This window comes from Rhea americana, unplaced genomic scaffold, assembly GCF_003343005.1.
Source record: "Rhea americana isolate MKP2758 unplaced genomic scaffold, rheAme1 scaffold_129, whole genome shotgun sequence".
NCBI classification, from domain to species: Eukaryota; Metazoa; Chordata; class Aves; order Rheiformes; family Rheidae; genus Rhea; species Rhea americana.
The window spans coordinates 907,142-925,608 of NW_028185361.1; the positions used below are offsets into that span (position 1 = coordinate 907,142).

The window sequence follows — 18,467 nt, forward strand, 5'->3', positions numbered from 1 at the left end:
AAAGTATGAAGGCCATGGGTAAAAGTGCTTGAGACATAAGAAACATATTTACACATCTGTGGCTTAACTGCAGAACCTGTCAGCCCTGAAACGCTCTTACTGAATCACCCACTTGTGCATGCATGTGGATATGTGTGTGCACATACCCACTCTCCTCCAGTCAGCTGTTTCCCTTTTGTTTGGAGAGAAAGTAAAAATYACTTGATAGAATTATTTGTTTATTTAAGCATTCTTCACAAGCTTTTTTTCCYCAGTGACCTAAATCAGTTGGTAGAGCAGCAAGATAGCAGAAAACACAATAAAAATGATATATAAATTTTAATATTTTCAACCTATGAGAGGCAATGATTTCATAACTCACATAATCAGCAACATACGATGGGTAAATCTCTAAAAAATCATTCTGTTAATCCTGTCAGAGGTTTGTGAGACATACATACCCTACTCTGTACCAAAAGCAAATACWAACACTGCACTCTGCACCATTCTCTTATAAAAAAACCAAAGACCACTCACACGGCTTAAAAGTCTCTTGTTAATTTATCTCCCTGAGGCGAGACCCATAAGGCTTTTTTTACCCTCAGATACTTTCTTGCCATGATTTAGTACTGAAAATCATTAGCCAGGTTCTCAAGAAAATAAAGCTTTAAAATCATGAGAATTCAGACAAAAAAAGATAAACTCTTTTTATCTCCTTTCTAGTTTCTGATTCTTGTTCAGGCAACTGATATTTTCAAGTTTTCCTCTGCAATCAACCACAAAGGCTAGAAATTCATTATKTCTTTGGAAGTAACCAGAACTTCCCCCACAATTAAAGGAATGAAGCTTTAGGAAAAGCATTAAATATCATGAGAACTATAAGTGTTAGCAACATGGCTATGTTAGATTATTAAGACCCCATAGTCCTCCATTTTGCTGCTGTAAGGAAATCTGTTCCTCATGGGAGTGTTACATCATATATATATAAATATATGTGGTGGCATAAATGTGGATTAAACACTTGATGGGAAAGGATTTTRCCATATATTAACACTACATAATCAGAGAATATTCTTGTAAGATTTCAATAGTCTCTGCTTGTCCTCAAAATAGCTCTTTCATCATTTAGAAATTCTAACAACTTTCTTAACAACCCAATTTCGCAGATTTCACTGCTAGGAAAGTTGTGCTGCTTTTGAGGCAAAGTATCCCTGCTCAGGTTTAGATCATCTTTGTTTCCCAGATCCTTCTCTACATCTTAATTCACTTCCTCTTTGATGCTTCTTTTATAGAGGGCAGATTATTACACCTTTTAGTAAGAATCTTGTGGGGTTTGCATGTCACTTTATAACATTAAAGTATCATTGTGTAGTAATAAGTCTAAAACTAAACCTCTCTTAAAATATTAAACTTTCAGATCTCTTCTTGAAGCAAAATGGGAGAATCTTGGCAATAAACTTATCATATATGTACTCTTGCCTGCAACCCAGAATAACCAGTCTGGTCTCCCATTGACTCTGTAGTGAGTTACGGCCACTGCCTTTGAATGATGAATGATGTTGGATAGCACGACTCCAAGTATTTCCTGCAGCGAACTATGCACAGATACAAGTCCTAGCCTGAAGCTACAGATTTTACTTARCTTGCTTTCTATTGTGAGAGCAAATTTTCAGTTAATTTCCTTTGTCTTTGACTGTGATGCCATTCAAGCACCACACTGGTCAAGCTCTCCCAAAAGTTCTTCTGGTTTTTAAGAACAGTCCTATTGCTACAAGAGGGTAAACGGGTTAAGGCCTACCAGGAAAAAAGGGAATCAGACCAAAGTTTGCTCTAGAATAATGTATACCAAAGGGCAATAAAGCAGAGCTTATTCATTCTCTTTGGAAGCAAAGACTCCAAGTCTAAGCTTGTAACTGGAATTTTACTGTGGGAGGGCTCAGACAACATACAGCTTTTCTGTTCATATGTTATGGAAGATAAAAGAAAAAGTAAATGTTGGATACATTTCAGTTTTATTTTAAAATCTCCAGGAGAAATTATAGGCAAATCAGGCTGTTTTGTCATCTGGGCAAATTGCTGACACAGAGCAAAGTCTGGGCAACAGAACAGAGTGAAAAGAACAGAAAAACATTTGGGAGTTTCATTATTCCTCCACAGCTATGTAATTCAAAGAAAAAATGGACTTTCTGTTCTCTTTTTAAACAGAGGATGAGGAGGACAATTACAGCTTGACCCAAGACCTGTTTTAGCTCTATTTTCAGTATGGAAGAGGCAAGAATTGAGGAACACTGTGGCCTAACTTCCTGCCACAAAATCTACTGGTGCATACTCTTCTCTGACTTTTTCTTTCCGTAAGCGAATACAATCAGGTCTAATGGCTTGGCTTATGCTTGTCTCAGAGATGCAAGCCAACTCTCTTGTTTGGTTCAAGCCTGGCTCTGCCTTCCAAACTTCCTGGCTTGCAAGAGCTTTATTTTTACAAAGACAGAAAGGCCCAATAAAGTACACAACATACAGAGTGCATAATCCTGCTTTGTACAGGATTCAATATCATGTTTGTTTGGCAGGATTTTATTTTTAAATCAAAGAAATAAAAAATGTATGGTCAACATAACAAACTTTCAGGACATGGCAGGTGATAAGGACCAAATGTTAAATATTTCCAGTCTTTGATTCACTATCAAAATAAAACAATGGATTTAAATAATAGATCTTGTGTTTAAAAAAAAATTCATGTGAAACTTGAAGTCATTGGAAGAATACATTTAAAAACAGTCACAAAGGGARACATGCATACTTATCTTAGCACATAGATATGAAAAAGGGTGAGAGTCTGCCTGTCACTTCTCTCCTACTCAAATCCTAAATCTGCCTCAAGGCCTTGTAGATCCCTTTCCCCTAGGGAATTCTTTAGGGAACTCTTCTTTCAGTTAGGAAACCACATGTACCTTCACTTAAACATATAACACTTGCATGACCTGTATAATGTTTTTTGTACCCTAATGGACAATGTTAAGAAATACTATTGCACAAATACTACCCTTCATCAGACACAGCTTATTGAGACTAAAAAACTGAAAACTGTGCAGACCTTGGCTCTTTTTTATTAATCTCTTGTCTATGTTTTCTTTGGCTTTTTAAAATTATTGTTTATTATTTGTATTATATGTCAGTGGGGACCAGAGCCTCTTCATGCTGGGCTTTGTGCAATCATATAATGAAATACAGATATAAGCTTGCAGCTTGTAAATGAGTGTTCTAGTTGCTGAAATAGCAGATAAATCAAAATCACTGTTTTATTGCATATTTGTTCAAGTAGTAAATTGTTACTTCATTCTAAACACTTCTCACACCTTTATATAAGAGTGTTTCCCTTTTTGTCATAGGCTTTCTGTGCCTTATTTCTCCAGCATTGGCTCCTGGTTAGGAGAAAACACAGACTCCACAAAATCCTTCCCCTTTTGAAAAATCAGATGACTTTCAGCACATGTGTGGGGGCTTGGTGGTAGAAGATCTCTTGTAGCTGTTAGCACTGACTGCTTCTTTGGCTTGAGTGAGGTTATATTTTACTCCACCTGAGGATCTGATCCTGGAAAAATAACCAGTCTAACCRTAGGTAGTATGCCTACCTGTGCAATAAGGAGGTAGACATACACAAGTGTGCCAGTATTTTGTGCCCATCAAAAGTCAAGGGCCAAGTTAGAGTAGTGTTGAGCCCAAAGTAGCATATCTGGATATGGGCTATTTAGTTCTGCTAGGAGAACTGGTCGAAGTTCCAGGTAGGAGGTCTGGCTTGCAGCCTGAGGCATTACTGGTATCTGACTGCAAAAGCAGTACAGTTGTGCTTCAGGTTACTCTAGCTTGGTTACATATTCAAATCATACTGTTTCAGTTTTCTTTTGGAAATTATGTGTGGGTACCTACAGATAAGAGGAAGCACTGAGATCATATTTCTTAAAAAATCAGAAGAAAAGAATAAATCGAGAGACTCATGTTAGTCTAGTCTTGTTCAAGGTTCCTATTCATCATGGCTTTTTAAGGAAGAAAATTTCTAATGAATGAGAAAAAATTGTTCCTCCATCAACTCTGTGAGCCCTGAATGACTGTTTCATGAACTTCAAGCTTTGAAGGATAGTGGGATATTTCTAACATTGAGCCTGTGCTGGATACCTGCAATCTCAGTTCCTCCTATCATGTCAAGATTTCCTCCATTCTGATGAAAATATACATCATTTTAAAGATGATCAGAAATCCCTTTGATGTATGAAACCTATTTTAAAATAAACAGAGAAGTTTCATCTTCACCTCGTAGACATCACCTAATCCTGGCCATATTATATTATAGCTTCATTCACTTCCTCAAGTCCTAAAAAATTTTTTAACCTGACCTCCTATTGGACCCTTTCGTAATTCATAAAGTCTATGGAGTTCTGCCATGCTTGAACCCCATTCAAAACAATTTCTATTACTCAATGGAAAAGATAAGATGAATCCCAGATGTCCCTCGACGGTGATAGGTGGATCAGATTTCATGGGACAAAAGAGGGTCAAGCTTTTTAAAGTTTACTTAGTGGATGAAATGTTAAAGATTGTATCTAGGCTCCAAAAGGTGGAAACAGTTGAGAAACCTTAAAACAGTTTACAATATGTATGCTTGTATATTTGCAGAGGCCAAGAATGATTTACTAYACCTGGAACTTTTCCTATGTCCAAAAAATGACTAACAATCTGACTATTCTGTGCAGCATCTGACAGAACAACTTATTGACCCAGTTTCATGAATTTCTGCTGCACAGATTTCTTTACTGAGAAAGAAGTGCTGAGATCCCCCACCCGGCATTTGCCTAACACTAAATAAGAATTTCAGATGCAAGTACAGAGACATAGGAGATTTAGRGATAAAATGGAAGCTCCACCTGGCCTTGAAGACTTGCTGAATGACATGCTTGAATTCAAGTTTCTTACATCCAGATTTTTCATTGATCTACTCTTGCTAACTTCTAAATAGGTTAGGCACATGACTAACTGTTTAGATCAAGTAGGGCAAATACTACAGCCTTCTGTGACAATCCCAAGACACTGCTTTATCCTACAGAGAATAGCATGGGGTGAATAATACAAACCAGATAAATAAGCAGCATCAGTATATACTTCTACTCTATATTAAATGAAAATGAATTGGAAATTGACATGATGGCTGTAACAGTGAAATATCAACCCAACCCTCCAAGAATGATTGCCATTAGAAATTATTGCAAAATCAGTTTTGACATATAATAGAAGAAATTACATGTTTCCATTTTTTGGCAAATAATTAAATATGAAACTTGTATTTCATCTTTAAAAACTTTCAAATATTTCCATCAAAAACAAATACAAGAATAAAATGCTAAAGTGTACTTTCATACTAGCACTATGGATGCCACACAGATTAAAAATAGATATGCAAATTAAGAGCTTGTTACTATCAGAAATATTGCAATTAAATTGTACGAATTAACCAGAGTGAGCAGTCCTGTAATGCCACTGTGAAGTCATTCTGATTGTCTGGTCTACAACTACTTTTGATGCATTTACATAGGATCATAGCATTTTTTTTCTATTTTTTCATAGACAGATTTACAAGTCTTCTTGCTGACAAGGGAGCATATCCAGAAATCAAAGTTGCTATTATTAGCAACTTGTTTCCAAGAATGAAGAAATAATTCCTAGCCAAGACACAGTAATGTTGAGGTTTTAAAATACACCTGTTCAAAAATAAGATGGTAGTTATTAAAATCTAGGATTTTGAAGAACACACTGTAGTCACAATAAAAGATCTTAGTGTGGAAGACATTCCACTTAAAGAGTAAGCTGAAAATGAACTTCATGGGGGGTTAGTAAGGAGATATATGTAGTACATATAGTTGCTCTTTTCCCTGGAATAAGACAAAGCTATTTTTCACACTGCAGGTAATTCAAATATAGGAAACACAAATATGGGAAGCAGAAAGATGGGAAAATTATATGGCAAAGTCCAAACCAGGAGCTTTGACTGCAAAAGATTTCACAAGGATTTCTGATGTGGCACCCATCAAATGTTAGAAAAAATGAATACCACTCTTCACTTGGGGTCAATCTGACAAAATTCCACCTGGTAATGGTGCTTTCAAACACACAAATCGGTACAATACATCTGAGAACAAGAACTCTTCTATCTGGAAGTTTAGGTTTGACAGTTTCCAACAGGCTGGACTTTGGTGCATGGCAAGAAAAGAGCGTAATTTCATTTAAAGTGGGCTGTACGTTGTTGGCTCTGGCATGTACAGAAAGCAGCATGAGATGATAAGAAACAGGGATGGAAGTAGCTTGTCTGAATGCAAGCCAAAGAATGGAGAATGTCATTATAATTTAGAACTGGTATTTCAGCCAGCTGAAGAAACTGAGGTATATATAAGAAGAACCATAAATGATATTTACAAGTTTTGGTGGTCTGATTAATGGGGTCTAGAATCTACAAATTAAATCTGAGACTTGCAGAACTGCTCTAAACTGTGTACAAAGAATTAAGAGCATCGCACAACTTCTGGCATTGTTTGTTTTCATGTGGAATCATCAGTATCTCAAGAATAGCTTTATGTGTAGTGTTTGAAAGTAAAGACCTTTGAGAATGGAATGTCAGCTCTCCTGTTTYTCAGTTTTTCTGGCTTTACTCAGGAAGCAGTGCAGTGAAGGGAAAACATCAGGGGAAAATCGGCATGTTTTCAATCATGAAAACGGGTTTGATAATTGAGGACAGTGAGGAAAGAAGGGAGAAAAACTTTATATGTTCCAACACATTTTGTTCAGATAGATTTCAATGTAAATGAGGGAAGAGAATGCAGATTCCTGTAGTAACTGCAGTCAGATTGAAATAGATACAAAGGGAAATAAGGTAGCATGATAGCCTTATACAAAAATTGAAGAGAATTTGACAACTGAGAGTACACTCAGAAGAAAGAACTGAGTGTGATAGTTAAAAAAGAAAAAAAAAAGTTCACTCTAAAAATTCTGTTCATAGTTTGCAAACTTTGTATTTATTTTGCATTGTGTTTAATATAGCAACCCAGCCAGGTACAAAAATATGTTTTTATTGCATTCAGAGTAATGAAAAATCCTCCCTCCCTCCATGGTTACATTCTAAAATCGTTGGAAGCATACTTGGAAACAGTACTAAGAAGAAAAAAGACTGATGCAATTCAATCCTAAATCATCTTCAGATTCCCTCATTCTTTCTTTCACTATTTACATGTGTGGCTTCATACCCCAAATCTTTCCATTTTATGATCATTATCAGGCAATGCAAGCAGCAAACATGCTGAATCAGATTTCCTCTTTGAGGAACTACACAGAAGCTTTTAGACCTAAGACCTTCTTACAGTGTCTACTGTGCAAAAGGGTTCCATGTCCCTAGAAAAACACAGGCCACTTAAGAAATGGATGCATCTCTCTCTCTCCTTTCCTCTCTCCTTTTTTATTCCCTTTTTTTAATTTAATCTCAGGATAAATTAAAATCAGCTGTAGTAAAATCTTGCAAATGAATGCCTATGAAAATGTGTTCCTTGACAAACTCCAAGAAGTATTCTTCCCCTTCTCTAATCTCCCCTTCCAAATAGTTTACTTTTAGTTTATGTGACTTTTCATCCTTTTCTGCAAGAAGACCTTCATATCAACAAAGGCACACCAGTTCAGAGAAAAGATGATTTGTACAAAATAAAAGGACTATTTTTTTTATGAAAAAACAACAAGAGCACTCAAGTTATGCATAAGCTAGTCATAATGAAAGCTCACATTTCAGGACATATTGATTTCCTCAGAAAACAAAAAGAATTTTCCATAATGTGTGATAGGTGAGCTTCATTTGGAGGRGTAGAATAGGGTGTTTACTCATACTTTCCAGTGACAGACTACAGTTTAGCATAGATGTAAATGCAGGTCTCTCTGGGTCTGGCTCCTGCTTTTCAAATGTCTTTTTGAATAGAATCTTAAACAGGATAGTCTGAGTAAACAAAAATACACACGTGATTGTGTGTCTTCCAGTGCAGAATTCTACAACAAGCCATGCAACTAATTGCTTCCATGACTGACTTGCGTGTGTGCATCTTTGGATTTCTGGAGGGAAACACAATGGATTTCATAAAAAAGAAGATTGTTTTATTAGAGACTTACAGTATTTCAGCAGTACAGCTACAGAGTTTAGCAACAGAGAGAATTTCAGAACACAGATGCCTATCAAGGACTCCCAAACTGTTTTAGGTTTCCACTAATTCTGCACAAAGTACCTCAGAGTTGTATCGAATACAGGGTTAGGGGTCACCACTGCCCATGGCAGGATCCTGACATGGATCATGGATCCTGCCGTGGTCAGCTTCTGCTGATGATCACTGCAGCAGTACGACTGCAGTGGTTGATAGTGGGAATGCTGGTGTACAGTATCTCAGAATAGTAAAGATGGCAAATGGAAGACTGTAACATCAGAATCAAAGATTCAACATACTTGGAAAATGCTCTCCCCTGAAATCAGATGCCAGCAAAGTGGATATAGCCAAGAACTTTCCTAACAGCATAAAGCCATTTCTGAAAAGCCTGATGGAAGTCTAATGCAGTCAAAAGCTTGAGGATATAGTTTGAAATATTTCTAGTTTGGCAAGTCTAGCAAAAGCAACTAAATGAAAACTCACTGTATCCTTTTGTTGATGCAGAGAACAGTGTAGCACCATCCATCCTTTACAGTCCGTAATAAAAGGGGTTACAAATTATAAACATAATCTTGGGTCTTCATAAACTCAGTGACAAACAAGCCATTGATTTCAGCAGAGTAAAGCACCTTGAAAGTTTCAGTTTGGATTATTTGATGTTGTGTAATTAAGAGGGTTCTGCAGTTGGATGCCTCAGTGGCATGTCGCAAAGTCTGGAGCCAGTATTGTCAAATACAAGGTAAGTTAGGGAATTTCCTGGCAAAATTATGCAAGGTTTAATTTGCAGGAAAACTGTCTAGGCTCACAGGTCCAAAACAGAACCTAACTAAAATAATATTTTATTTATTTATTTATTTTATCTTGGAAAGTTCTGCTCAACAATTCCAAAACAAGCGTTGCAACATAGGTAAAATCCTAGCCTCTCTGCAAGGTGATCCAGAAATAACAAACGCATGGAGAGTAGGATGCTCGTATATTTCACTTCTCTCAGTGTACCCAAGAGCAGGTCAGGAGAAGAAGGGGACTGTTAAAACATGCATGCAGTCTCAAACTAAAATAAAATTCAGGATCTCATTTAAACCAAATTAGCTCCAAACAGTCTCTTTTTTTCTATGTCGTACTAAGTAGTGTTATAGCATGTGACTTGGCTGAAACAAATTGATCTTCCCATTCTCTTAAAGGTAGTGGTGGAGCCTAAATGCCTTACAGCTGCACACTGGACTGTGAAATCAGCCAGCAGGCCTATTTACTGACTGTCATTGCAAGTTATCGAAGCAGATGTCTAGATGGATGGAAAGTTTCAGTGACCCCAGAACCAACTTCTGAGGCAGAAGTGTGAGAAAGAAGGTCATAATTCTTACCGCATGGGTGACAAGAATTCAAACACAAGCAAGCAATGCTTTGCATTGTGAACTGTGGTCTACTAAAGAGAATACAAGGCAAACCTGAGGGAACATGCTCATTTTTTTAACTTCAGCTTTTTAACTTTTGCAGACAAAGCACCTATTGAAAGGCTTCTGACTTTGTCCATGTGAAGCGTAAGAAAGATTAGCTCAGCAAACGTTTGACTTCCTTTTCCATCTTTACTGATGGAACTGACGTTGTTCTGCGTAATTCGAGAGCTTTTACAGTTTTTGGCACACAACAGAATTTTCCATAGTAAAGTCTTGACTTCCGCTTTCACCAGTGGAAACATACTTTCACCTTGTTGAGAACAGACCTTGAAGCTTCTTACTTTATTGTATTAAAAATCATATTCTRTTATAGAAAAAAAAGTAAAAGCCTTTGTCAAAATTATAATGCTAGAGCAGGCCATCAAAAACTGCTTTACTAAGACATTCTACTTATTTCCAGTACTGAGTGGGCACAAGTGAATAATAACATGTATCTCTCACTAACGTGTCTTCAGTCCTTAACAGCTTAATCTTCAACCCTGACAGACTGCCCGTTATGAACGAGACAGTTACCAAAGCAATACTTGGAATCTGAGAGGTCTTTGACTGTGCCAGGGCAATTACACAGACCTGGTCTGAAGTTTTACTGACATTCTGTTTAGAAAGGCAATCCCATCCAAACAATTTGAGCACCATGCTATGCCGTAACCACTCCAGCTTTCAAGAAACAGGAAAAGATTTGCCAGCAGTCCTGTGAGACAAAAGTAGTTTAGATAGCTACGGTATTATTGTTATCACATTACTCCTGAATTGTTTTACGTTATATGGACATCACTATCGTATGCGATGATTTGTAATATATCGTAGTTATATTGTCCTTACCACATTGCTGCATGTCCTGTATCGGATGTTTCGCCCTTCACAGGTCCTGTGTCCAAAAATTAAAAACAAAACCAAAAAGCATTAATAGCTGAATACAAAAATCAAACACACAAAATGTATCAATATATTTCCTCCCAGGTTCTCTTAAGCACTTAATCCCCCCACTAGCCAGCTTTCCCCAAGTAAAAGGCTCCCTGTCTACATATTAAAATTGAGGTATGAATTCCACTACAGCCAATATTCTATCTTTGCTTAAAAATGGYTTTCTTGAAGGCAGCATCACTTTGTAAATGAGGTACAGGTCAGCTTAGCAGGAAGTCAATGTCTTAATCACATTAATGATGCCCTGTGTCTCCCAGCTAACTACAATGATTTCACAGCCGTACAGCTTTGTCTGTACCTAGGGACATGTCTTAGCATTGACAAAGAGTTGGAGCTGCTGGGCTTTGCTGGGGAATAATCTGTGCAGTGGGAGGAARGAAGCCTTTTCACAGAGGGGTGGAACAACAGGATAGCTACCTAGCGTCCACACTGCTTCTTCCCCTTTTAATATGGGGAAGGAGACCATAAAATTTCCTACCAATCCACCAGCCTCACTCTACTCCCAAATCCCTCCTGCAGAACAGTGTCCAAAAAAGCCATCGGGCAGCTGCACCCTGCAGATGTCAAGGTTTACATGTTCCTTTGCATGTGCTTGCCAAGACTTTTCTCCTCCTTCCACTCAGCAGACCCATGCCAGTTTTGGTGCTAACAGGGCTTCCATAAGAAAGGTCAAGATTCAGATATGTCTTTAGCACACAGTGGTGTATATTTTGAGTATTTGACCTTAGCTAGAGTTTCATAYGTTTTATGAGTTCAGAGAAAATATCCAGTGGAGGTCAGAATGCAGGACTTGGCTTTTAAAAATTATCCTTCAATGGAATAGAATTCCTTACATTTATAATTTATAAATTTTACRTAATTTAATATGTTATATAATTTATAATGTCACAACTGTTTTTCAGGATTTAACAAAGCATACATTCCTGGAGGACTAAATGGCTGTCAAGGCTAAAGTTTTAAATCCAGAATATTTTTGAAGTATGCAAGAGAAAGGATAACATCTGCATGCATTTTTGTGAGTTCTTTTTTTTCTCTTTTTTAAAGATTGAAGAACATTTTTCATTCTGAATTAACTCTGGAATAAGATAAATAGATTTYGTTTAAGTTGCTGAAACTATCCTTCCTTCCACCCATCTTCACATACTTGAAAAAAGATGACTTAAATATGATTTTTTTCCAAGAGTCATTTACATCTCTATGAGTACAAAATATGGGTAAAAGTTATTTTGCAAAATATCATAGTGGTGTAAATGACTGCAAGRGAAGATAAACAAGAAAATAAAATCTATCATTTTTTTCAGAAGAGCACAAAAAATATAAGCATAAAATCTCTGTTCTATAGCATTTAGCACATAAATAATGGTATCAAAAACGTAATGATATATCACTAGTGCAATGCTTTTGTAGTGTTATATTATTCATTCAAGTAAATTTTGATCATTGAAAGCATGGGCAGAAGTAAAAAATGTGCACAGGGTATCCAGCACTAGGAAAAACAGTTTTAGCAGCACAATAGCAAAAATTATATCCACAGTAGGCTATGAACTAGTACGGCAATACTGGCATTAAAAATRAAACCAAACCAAACCATTCCACCTCCCTCACAAGCATTCCTGAATAATGTACACAAATTGGTAAAGATATTCTGATGCATATCAAACCTATAGCTATTGACACTGTACTGCATTCAGTAGAGGTACTCTTGATTTACAYCAATAGATAGGAGAGAAAAAGTATATTCAAATGCATGTAGGCAGTCCTAGCACATCATGAATCAACCACACTAAATAACTTACTTAACAAGCCTGACACATACCCCACGTGTCTCTCACAAATGATATACAATCCATCAAAAATGTCTTTGCTTCACACAGACCTGCTGTTACTGTCATTTCAATTACTGTAATTTATTAATCTCATAACCAGTGAGCAGACATGGAAATGTAAACTTCCTTTCTATCAGCTGCCCCACCCTATTTTCACAGTTTCTTTGTATTGTCTGATTTAAAGTAAAATACCACTTTTTGCTTGTTCTTTGCACTGAGTACTTTCATTAGACATACGTCACAGTACTACTCAGATTTTTCTCCCAATTTCCCTTCTCTGGTTAATGGCAAGGGTTATTCAGAACAAATTTTGGAGGTAAATAGTGCTGTGATGCTYCATGAATATTAAGAACCAGTCTTGCAAAAAACCCGCTGTCTACCCCCGAGATCAAGTTTTTTGATTTTTTTAAAGCTTATTAATTTGCCAGTTATCACCCATCAATCAAAAGCAGTTAAACTGCTTTCAGATCAAGCTGATATATTTTCAAAGGTTTGCTAAGTAATTTGTTTCAGATCAACACTATTTGCAGACAACATTCCAGATTCTCTGGAACTCAGGTATGTACCTCTGTATTAAAAACCATGGGATTTGTAGAAAATAGATCGTTAGACTTTCAAAAAAAAAGTTACATGTTTAAATGAAAGTTTTTCAAGGGGAATAAATCTTGATTTTTGAATGTAAGCTCAATTTCTGAACATGTCTATGCTTAAAATAGGGAAGCTGAAACCATCTGGCGATCTTCATACTGCTGGAGAGAAATACACAACACCTTGTATGACATTAGAATAGACTAGATTTTCTCCTCTGTGCAGGGCGATGCTTTGCAGTATGTCACAGTACATAGCATGTAACTCTGCAAGGAAGGATCACAGCAGAGTCGGGAGATCGTGTTATGACACATAACCATCACATCCTCTGATCTCTGTAGGATACAAGTAAGAATCCTTTAGGCCAAATAATCCGCATGACCACCAGGAAAAGGCAGAAATCATCCAGAGGGGCAACAAATGGGAGCAGTAAGATATATCTCTACAGTCTTCTGTATTATCAGGCATACATGGAGTGGATTTTGCAGAAGAAAGAGGTAGCTGGGGAGTTGGTTTGAAATGCAATTATTATCATGTGACCAGGAAAGAAAAACAAGATATTTGGCATCAAGTTTCATCCTTCAAACTTAGTCATTTGCGTCCAGTAAAGTGTTTGAGAGGTTAACAACTTTAAATATATTAAAATATTCACTTCGTTTAATGTAAACAACTCCACACCCTGTTATATTTTTCTTCATGCTTCAGTTTCTAGAGAGTCTCAGTTCAAATCCCACCCCCACAAAGGTCTGCATGAGAAGCCTTGTAATAATCCATGCCAGAGTGAATAACAGCCTCACGCCAAAGCTGCCTTTAACTGTAATTATCAAATGTGATGAAAGAGATTTGCAGAGTGGGACCTCACCAGTGGTCATCAAAGTCTGAAATGCTTTTCTTAAAAAACAAGGCTCCACATAAGCATGCAACTAGGAGCCAGAGKTCGGTTATTTTAATGGATCTGAATTCTGATAAAATGGTCCAGTATAGGGATTTGAAAATTGTCATTTTGGACAACTCTCACTCCCATTTATTTTCATACTCCTTAAGAACTTTTCTTGCAGGACGGGTTTTGATTCCTACACTGTACCCATGAGAAAAACACACTGAGCCTTTTTCCTCCCATGGTATATGAGAGAGACTAAGTCAGCTTTCCCCTTCCTCCAGCACATGTGGCAATGCTTCAMACATGTTAACAGTCTTACAGCTCTCCTTCCTCATCCGACTGCTCTTAACTGCCTTCCAAATGCTGAAGAGCCTTATCACCTTCTCTCATCCTGAGATTTCTCTACTTCTCCTTTTCTGGCAAAGACAGAATCTGATTTATTCAGTCACTTATACCCCTTTCTCATGAAGGAAACTTAGCTACAGGGCAAGCCTTGGGCACCAAAACATTATGAAAAATGAAGATGCACCAGAACTGTCTGAACACCTGAATTTACTTTTTCAAATGCTAGTACAGCATGCCCAACTTCACATTCATTCAATTGACAGCAAGATGAAAAGCTACGTAAAAATGTTATCCTTTCCTTACTTTGCTACTTGTCTGCCACAATGTGTTGTGCAGACTCCTGCATTTTGATATGCAGATGAGCCTGCATGTACAATCTTTGATTCTTTAGGTTTAGAAGACTGCTGTACCCTGTTGAAGTAAATAAATACCAGATGTGATACAGGAACAGTTAACTTCAAGATGAGAAAAGTGGGCACAGATACACAAGCCAACTTCCTCTGAAAAAAATTAATTACAGATCTTATGAATATTCTTTCTGTAGGAGTAGCAAAATAAACAACCAGGAGGCAAAATACTACCTTCAGTTACTACAGGAGGTAAACCAGCTAGGAAAATCAAAATATGAATCCTATCTCTCTGACTGCCAAAGTTCCACATGTGGGATGCAGCATACAATATTGACCTAAAATGAGAGTGCGATTACACAGTAATAATATCAGAGACTTAAAGTGATTAGAGATTATAATGTTTGCATTAATAATATTTTCCACAATCTTGGCATGAATCAGTATTCCTTAATTATAATAATTAAAATTAAAAAAGCATTGACTTGTGTGCATGTGACAGATGTGAACACGGGACTAGCATAAATAAACACCATACCCTGCTTTACTCTATGAGACCCTGCTGTGAACCTAGAATAAATTCATGGGAACCAACAGAACTGCTGAAGATTGGTTCAAGGCAAGCACTATGGAATTTGACCATACATAGTATAAAAGAGATTGTGTTAAAAAAACAGTAAGAAAAATCAACTTTATTTAACACATAGCTTGAACCAAAATATGAGCTGCAGATTGGGCATTTCAGAATTTGAATGACGTGTTTGAATGACACGCATCTGTGTCGCCAAGGCAAAGTTGTCTTAACGCTGATGTTAGCACATCAAACAACTATTTGTGTTTGGCTACTTGATGCTTCTTGAAGTTGTGCTGAATGTTTGCTGTAGAACTCAACCTCTGTTAACATTTTGTTTACACTGTTTGTTTGTTTATATTGTGTGCTACTGTGCTAGAATAACCAAAGTAACCTTAAGCTAGCTAGCCTGGCTAATGATATACCAACTTGATTACTATTAGCAGTGTAGCCAGAATCACACAGGGCTCAGAGGAAGACAATCCATGTATTGCCCTATAAGATAAGCCTTTCTATGCTAAAGGTAAGACTAGGCTCAATCACAATTTCTTTTTAAACTTTAGAAGTTTGGTGAGGGGAATGGTTAAACTTTGAGAATTTCATTGTGAATGCTACAGCAATAGCAATAAGCTACAACTCTAACAGTTTACTCACTCAGCACTCTTATTCTGGGTAGTTTCTATGTACTCTTGGAGTTTAAGTTTGGCATCAAATTTATTCAAAAGTAAGGCAGACCTCGGAATTGTGCTCTACAAATTGCTGAGTGGAATGGATTGCATGGCAGTTTTTACATTTAAATTCTTTGCATTATTGCTGGATTGCTAGCTGGATTGTCCCTAAGTAATAGCTCTTAATAAATAATATTCTGTAAATCCTCAGTAAAACATGACTAGCCAAATCCAATTAAGATAGCAAATATAAAACTGGATAAAAATAAAGGAAGAAAGGGGAAAAAACAGGTCAGAGTGATTTAAGGAGACTTTATTTTCATACAGCTAATCTCTCTGGTTGGTTTGTCACTGCAGTATTTTTGCTCTTCTTAAGAACTTTTAGAAAGTGTCTTTAGCTTTTAGACTTACACATACAAGGTATATTGTATATATACAGAAAGCCATTACATTATTTTCCATCACATGGAAAATATTTTTAAGTTGCTTACTAGTCAAGAAAGGCAGAAAATAAAAAGGAAGAATAAAAAGAAATGTTTTTCAGCAAAATAATGACAATCTCTCCACAGTTCCAGTGAGGAAAAAAAAATACACTACTGAATCTCATATGACCTGCTGTAGCACAAAGATATCACTGAAAATACATTGCAGGCCCAAATGCACTAGCACCTCCAATTTGAACAAGCCTGAGCTCAGATCTGGATCCAAGTTTTGCATCTGGTCTTTACAAAACGAATGTGCTGAGCAGAAACTCAAGCTCCCCATGCTCTGAGGAAGTTTGAACCTGAGTCATGTGTTAGCCCAAAGGTGCTAAAATGTTCATGCTCTCTCAAGCACAATCTATTGCTTGTGGCTTTACAGAAACACAGTTTACCTTTTTTATAGGTAGTGAGACTTACAAAAACTCCTCAAGCAAAACCTGACTGATTTAATTCTTTTTCACTCATAGCTCAAAATAGATTTATTGAAAGATATGAATATACAGAACTTTCAAGAGAACCTGGACTTGTAAACAACGTATCACCTAAGTGAAGGCTTCTCAGACTTTTTTTAAAAATGTAGGTTGCTTCTCAATAGAGAGATAGGTTTGTGGAGATCACAGCTATCACTCACAACTGTAGGAAAAACTCTGACTACCATTCATTCTAGTACAGTCCAGTTTCTCATCCAGAATACCAGCTGTGCCAACTCTAGTAACGGATCACATGGAAAAGCGTCTTATGTATACTTTAACAACTTTTATTGTGGTGCAGCAGCTTAAAATTAGGAAAGCAAGCACAGTGGGACTAACTGGCTTTTCCAAGACTACAGTGCTGCTCTGAATTGTACGAAGTTTGCAGCTTTGTATAGTGTTGACTCAGTTCAAGAGTGGAGCTCATTTCTTCTGAAATTGGAATTGTAAACTCTCTGGAAAATTGGAGATGCTTCTCCATCAGATGAAAGCAGGAAACGTTCTAATATTAACAGATTTGACTAACCTCACAATGAATAAAAACAAATACATTATTTTTTTAAGTGCTAGGTGGCAAGGCTTTATCTAGCAACATCTATAAAATAAATATATTCAAAGTTTCTTCCAAGTGTTTAAAATTGCTCACTATAGCACAGAAAAGACATGATAAAGTGGAGTAAAAACAGCTACAGAGTTACCAACTGAAGCAGAAAAAGGAGAGCTGTTAAGATACCTTGAGGGTCATTTGCATGAAAYAATACGCTACACTAGCATACAGAGATAGTCACTGATAGCATCTTGGTTCGATGAGGATTATGAGAATCATCTTCTTAAATCATTTAGTAGCACAARTGACCTAAGAATTCTATGACATTGAATGGAAGTAAAATCAATAACTTGGTATGCTTCATTAGATATATCCACCCATTTGTGGATATATCTAGTAATTACGGCATCATATGTGTAAAATGTTTCTGCTGTGTGTTCTACAGACTTAGRAAAACTGGTACCAGAAGGCACATTCTAAAAATACATAAATTAAATAATTCCTATAGGCATAGAAAAATTCTATAAATTGGCATAATTTTGCCTAATTTAGTGATGCCAGAATTAAAATGGACTGCACTGATATCACTGCATAATGAAAGTTAATGTATATTAACACAACTAACTGATAAAGAAGCAACCCAAAAACTAGAACAGTTATATCATTCACAATGTTTAAAGGATCATACCTGCATACTTACACTGCATTTATCAGTGTTAAACGGACATGAAATACTGTGGATGCTTTCTAAGACAGCAGAGTCTATGGCTGTACTGTGAAATTAGGGACCACAGCCACTCAGTGGAATAATTCTAAATTCATCAGTAAAGCAGCAACACAACACTGGCAATGCTCTGGTATCAAAGGGACACATACAGAAATTTTGAGCAATATTTTTTAGATATATAGTATTGGATATATCTCCTTTTCAGTGCTAATCAGTATTGTGGTAGTGGGTTCCTGTTGTTAACATTCAATTTTAAAGTAACATGAATAACATGCAATTGCAGCTATTCTGTCACTGAACCATTTGATACTTGATTCTCAAATTGATAATCTATGCGATGAAAATCAGAAAGCAATAGTCTTTAATGAAATAAATCTATCATATTCTGKGCTATATCCTTTCTAATAAAAACTGTCACACACCAGTAAATTGAGCTATTTTGA

At 36.6% G+C, this 18,467-nt stretch overlaps 1 protein-coding gene across 2 annotated transcripts in view; it reads right to left on the minus strand.

Moving 5' to 3' along the window:
• The window catches only part of ADAMTSL1 (ADAMTS like 1), a 207,596-nt gene that overhangs the window by 165,993 nt on the left and 23,136 nt on the right, over window positions 1–18,467 (minus strand). For both annotated transcript variants that reach the window (XM_085326227.1, XM_085326228.1), the window contains one exon: window positions 10,472–10,517. In XM_085326227.1, coding sequence (XP_085182353.1) covers window positions 10,472–10,517 — 46 coding nt within the window. The remainder of the gene's footprint in view (window positions 1–10,471; window positions 10,518–18,467) is intronic.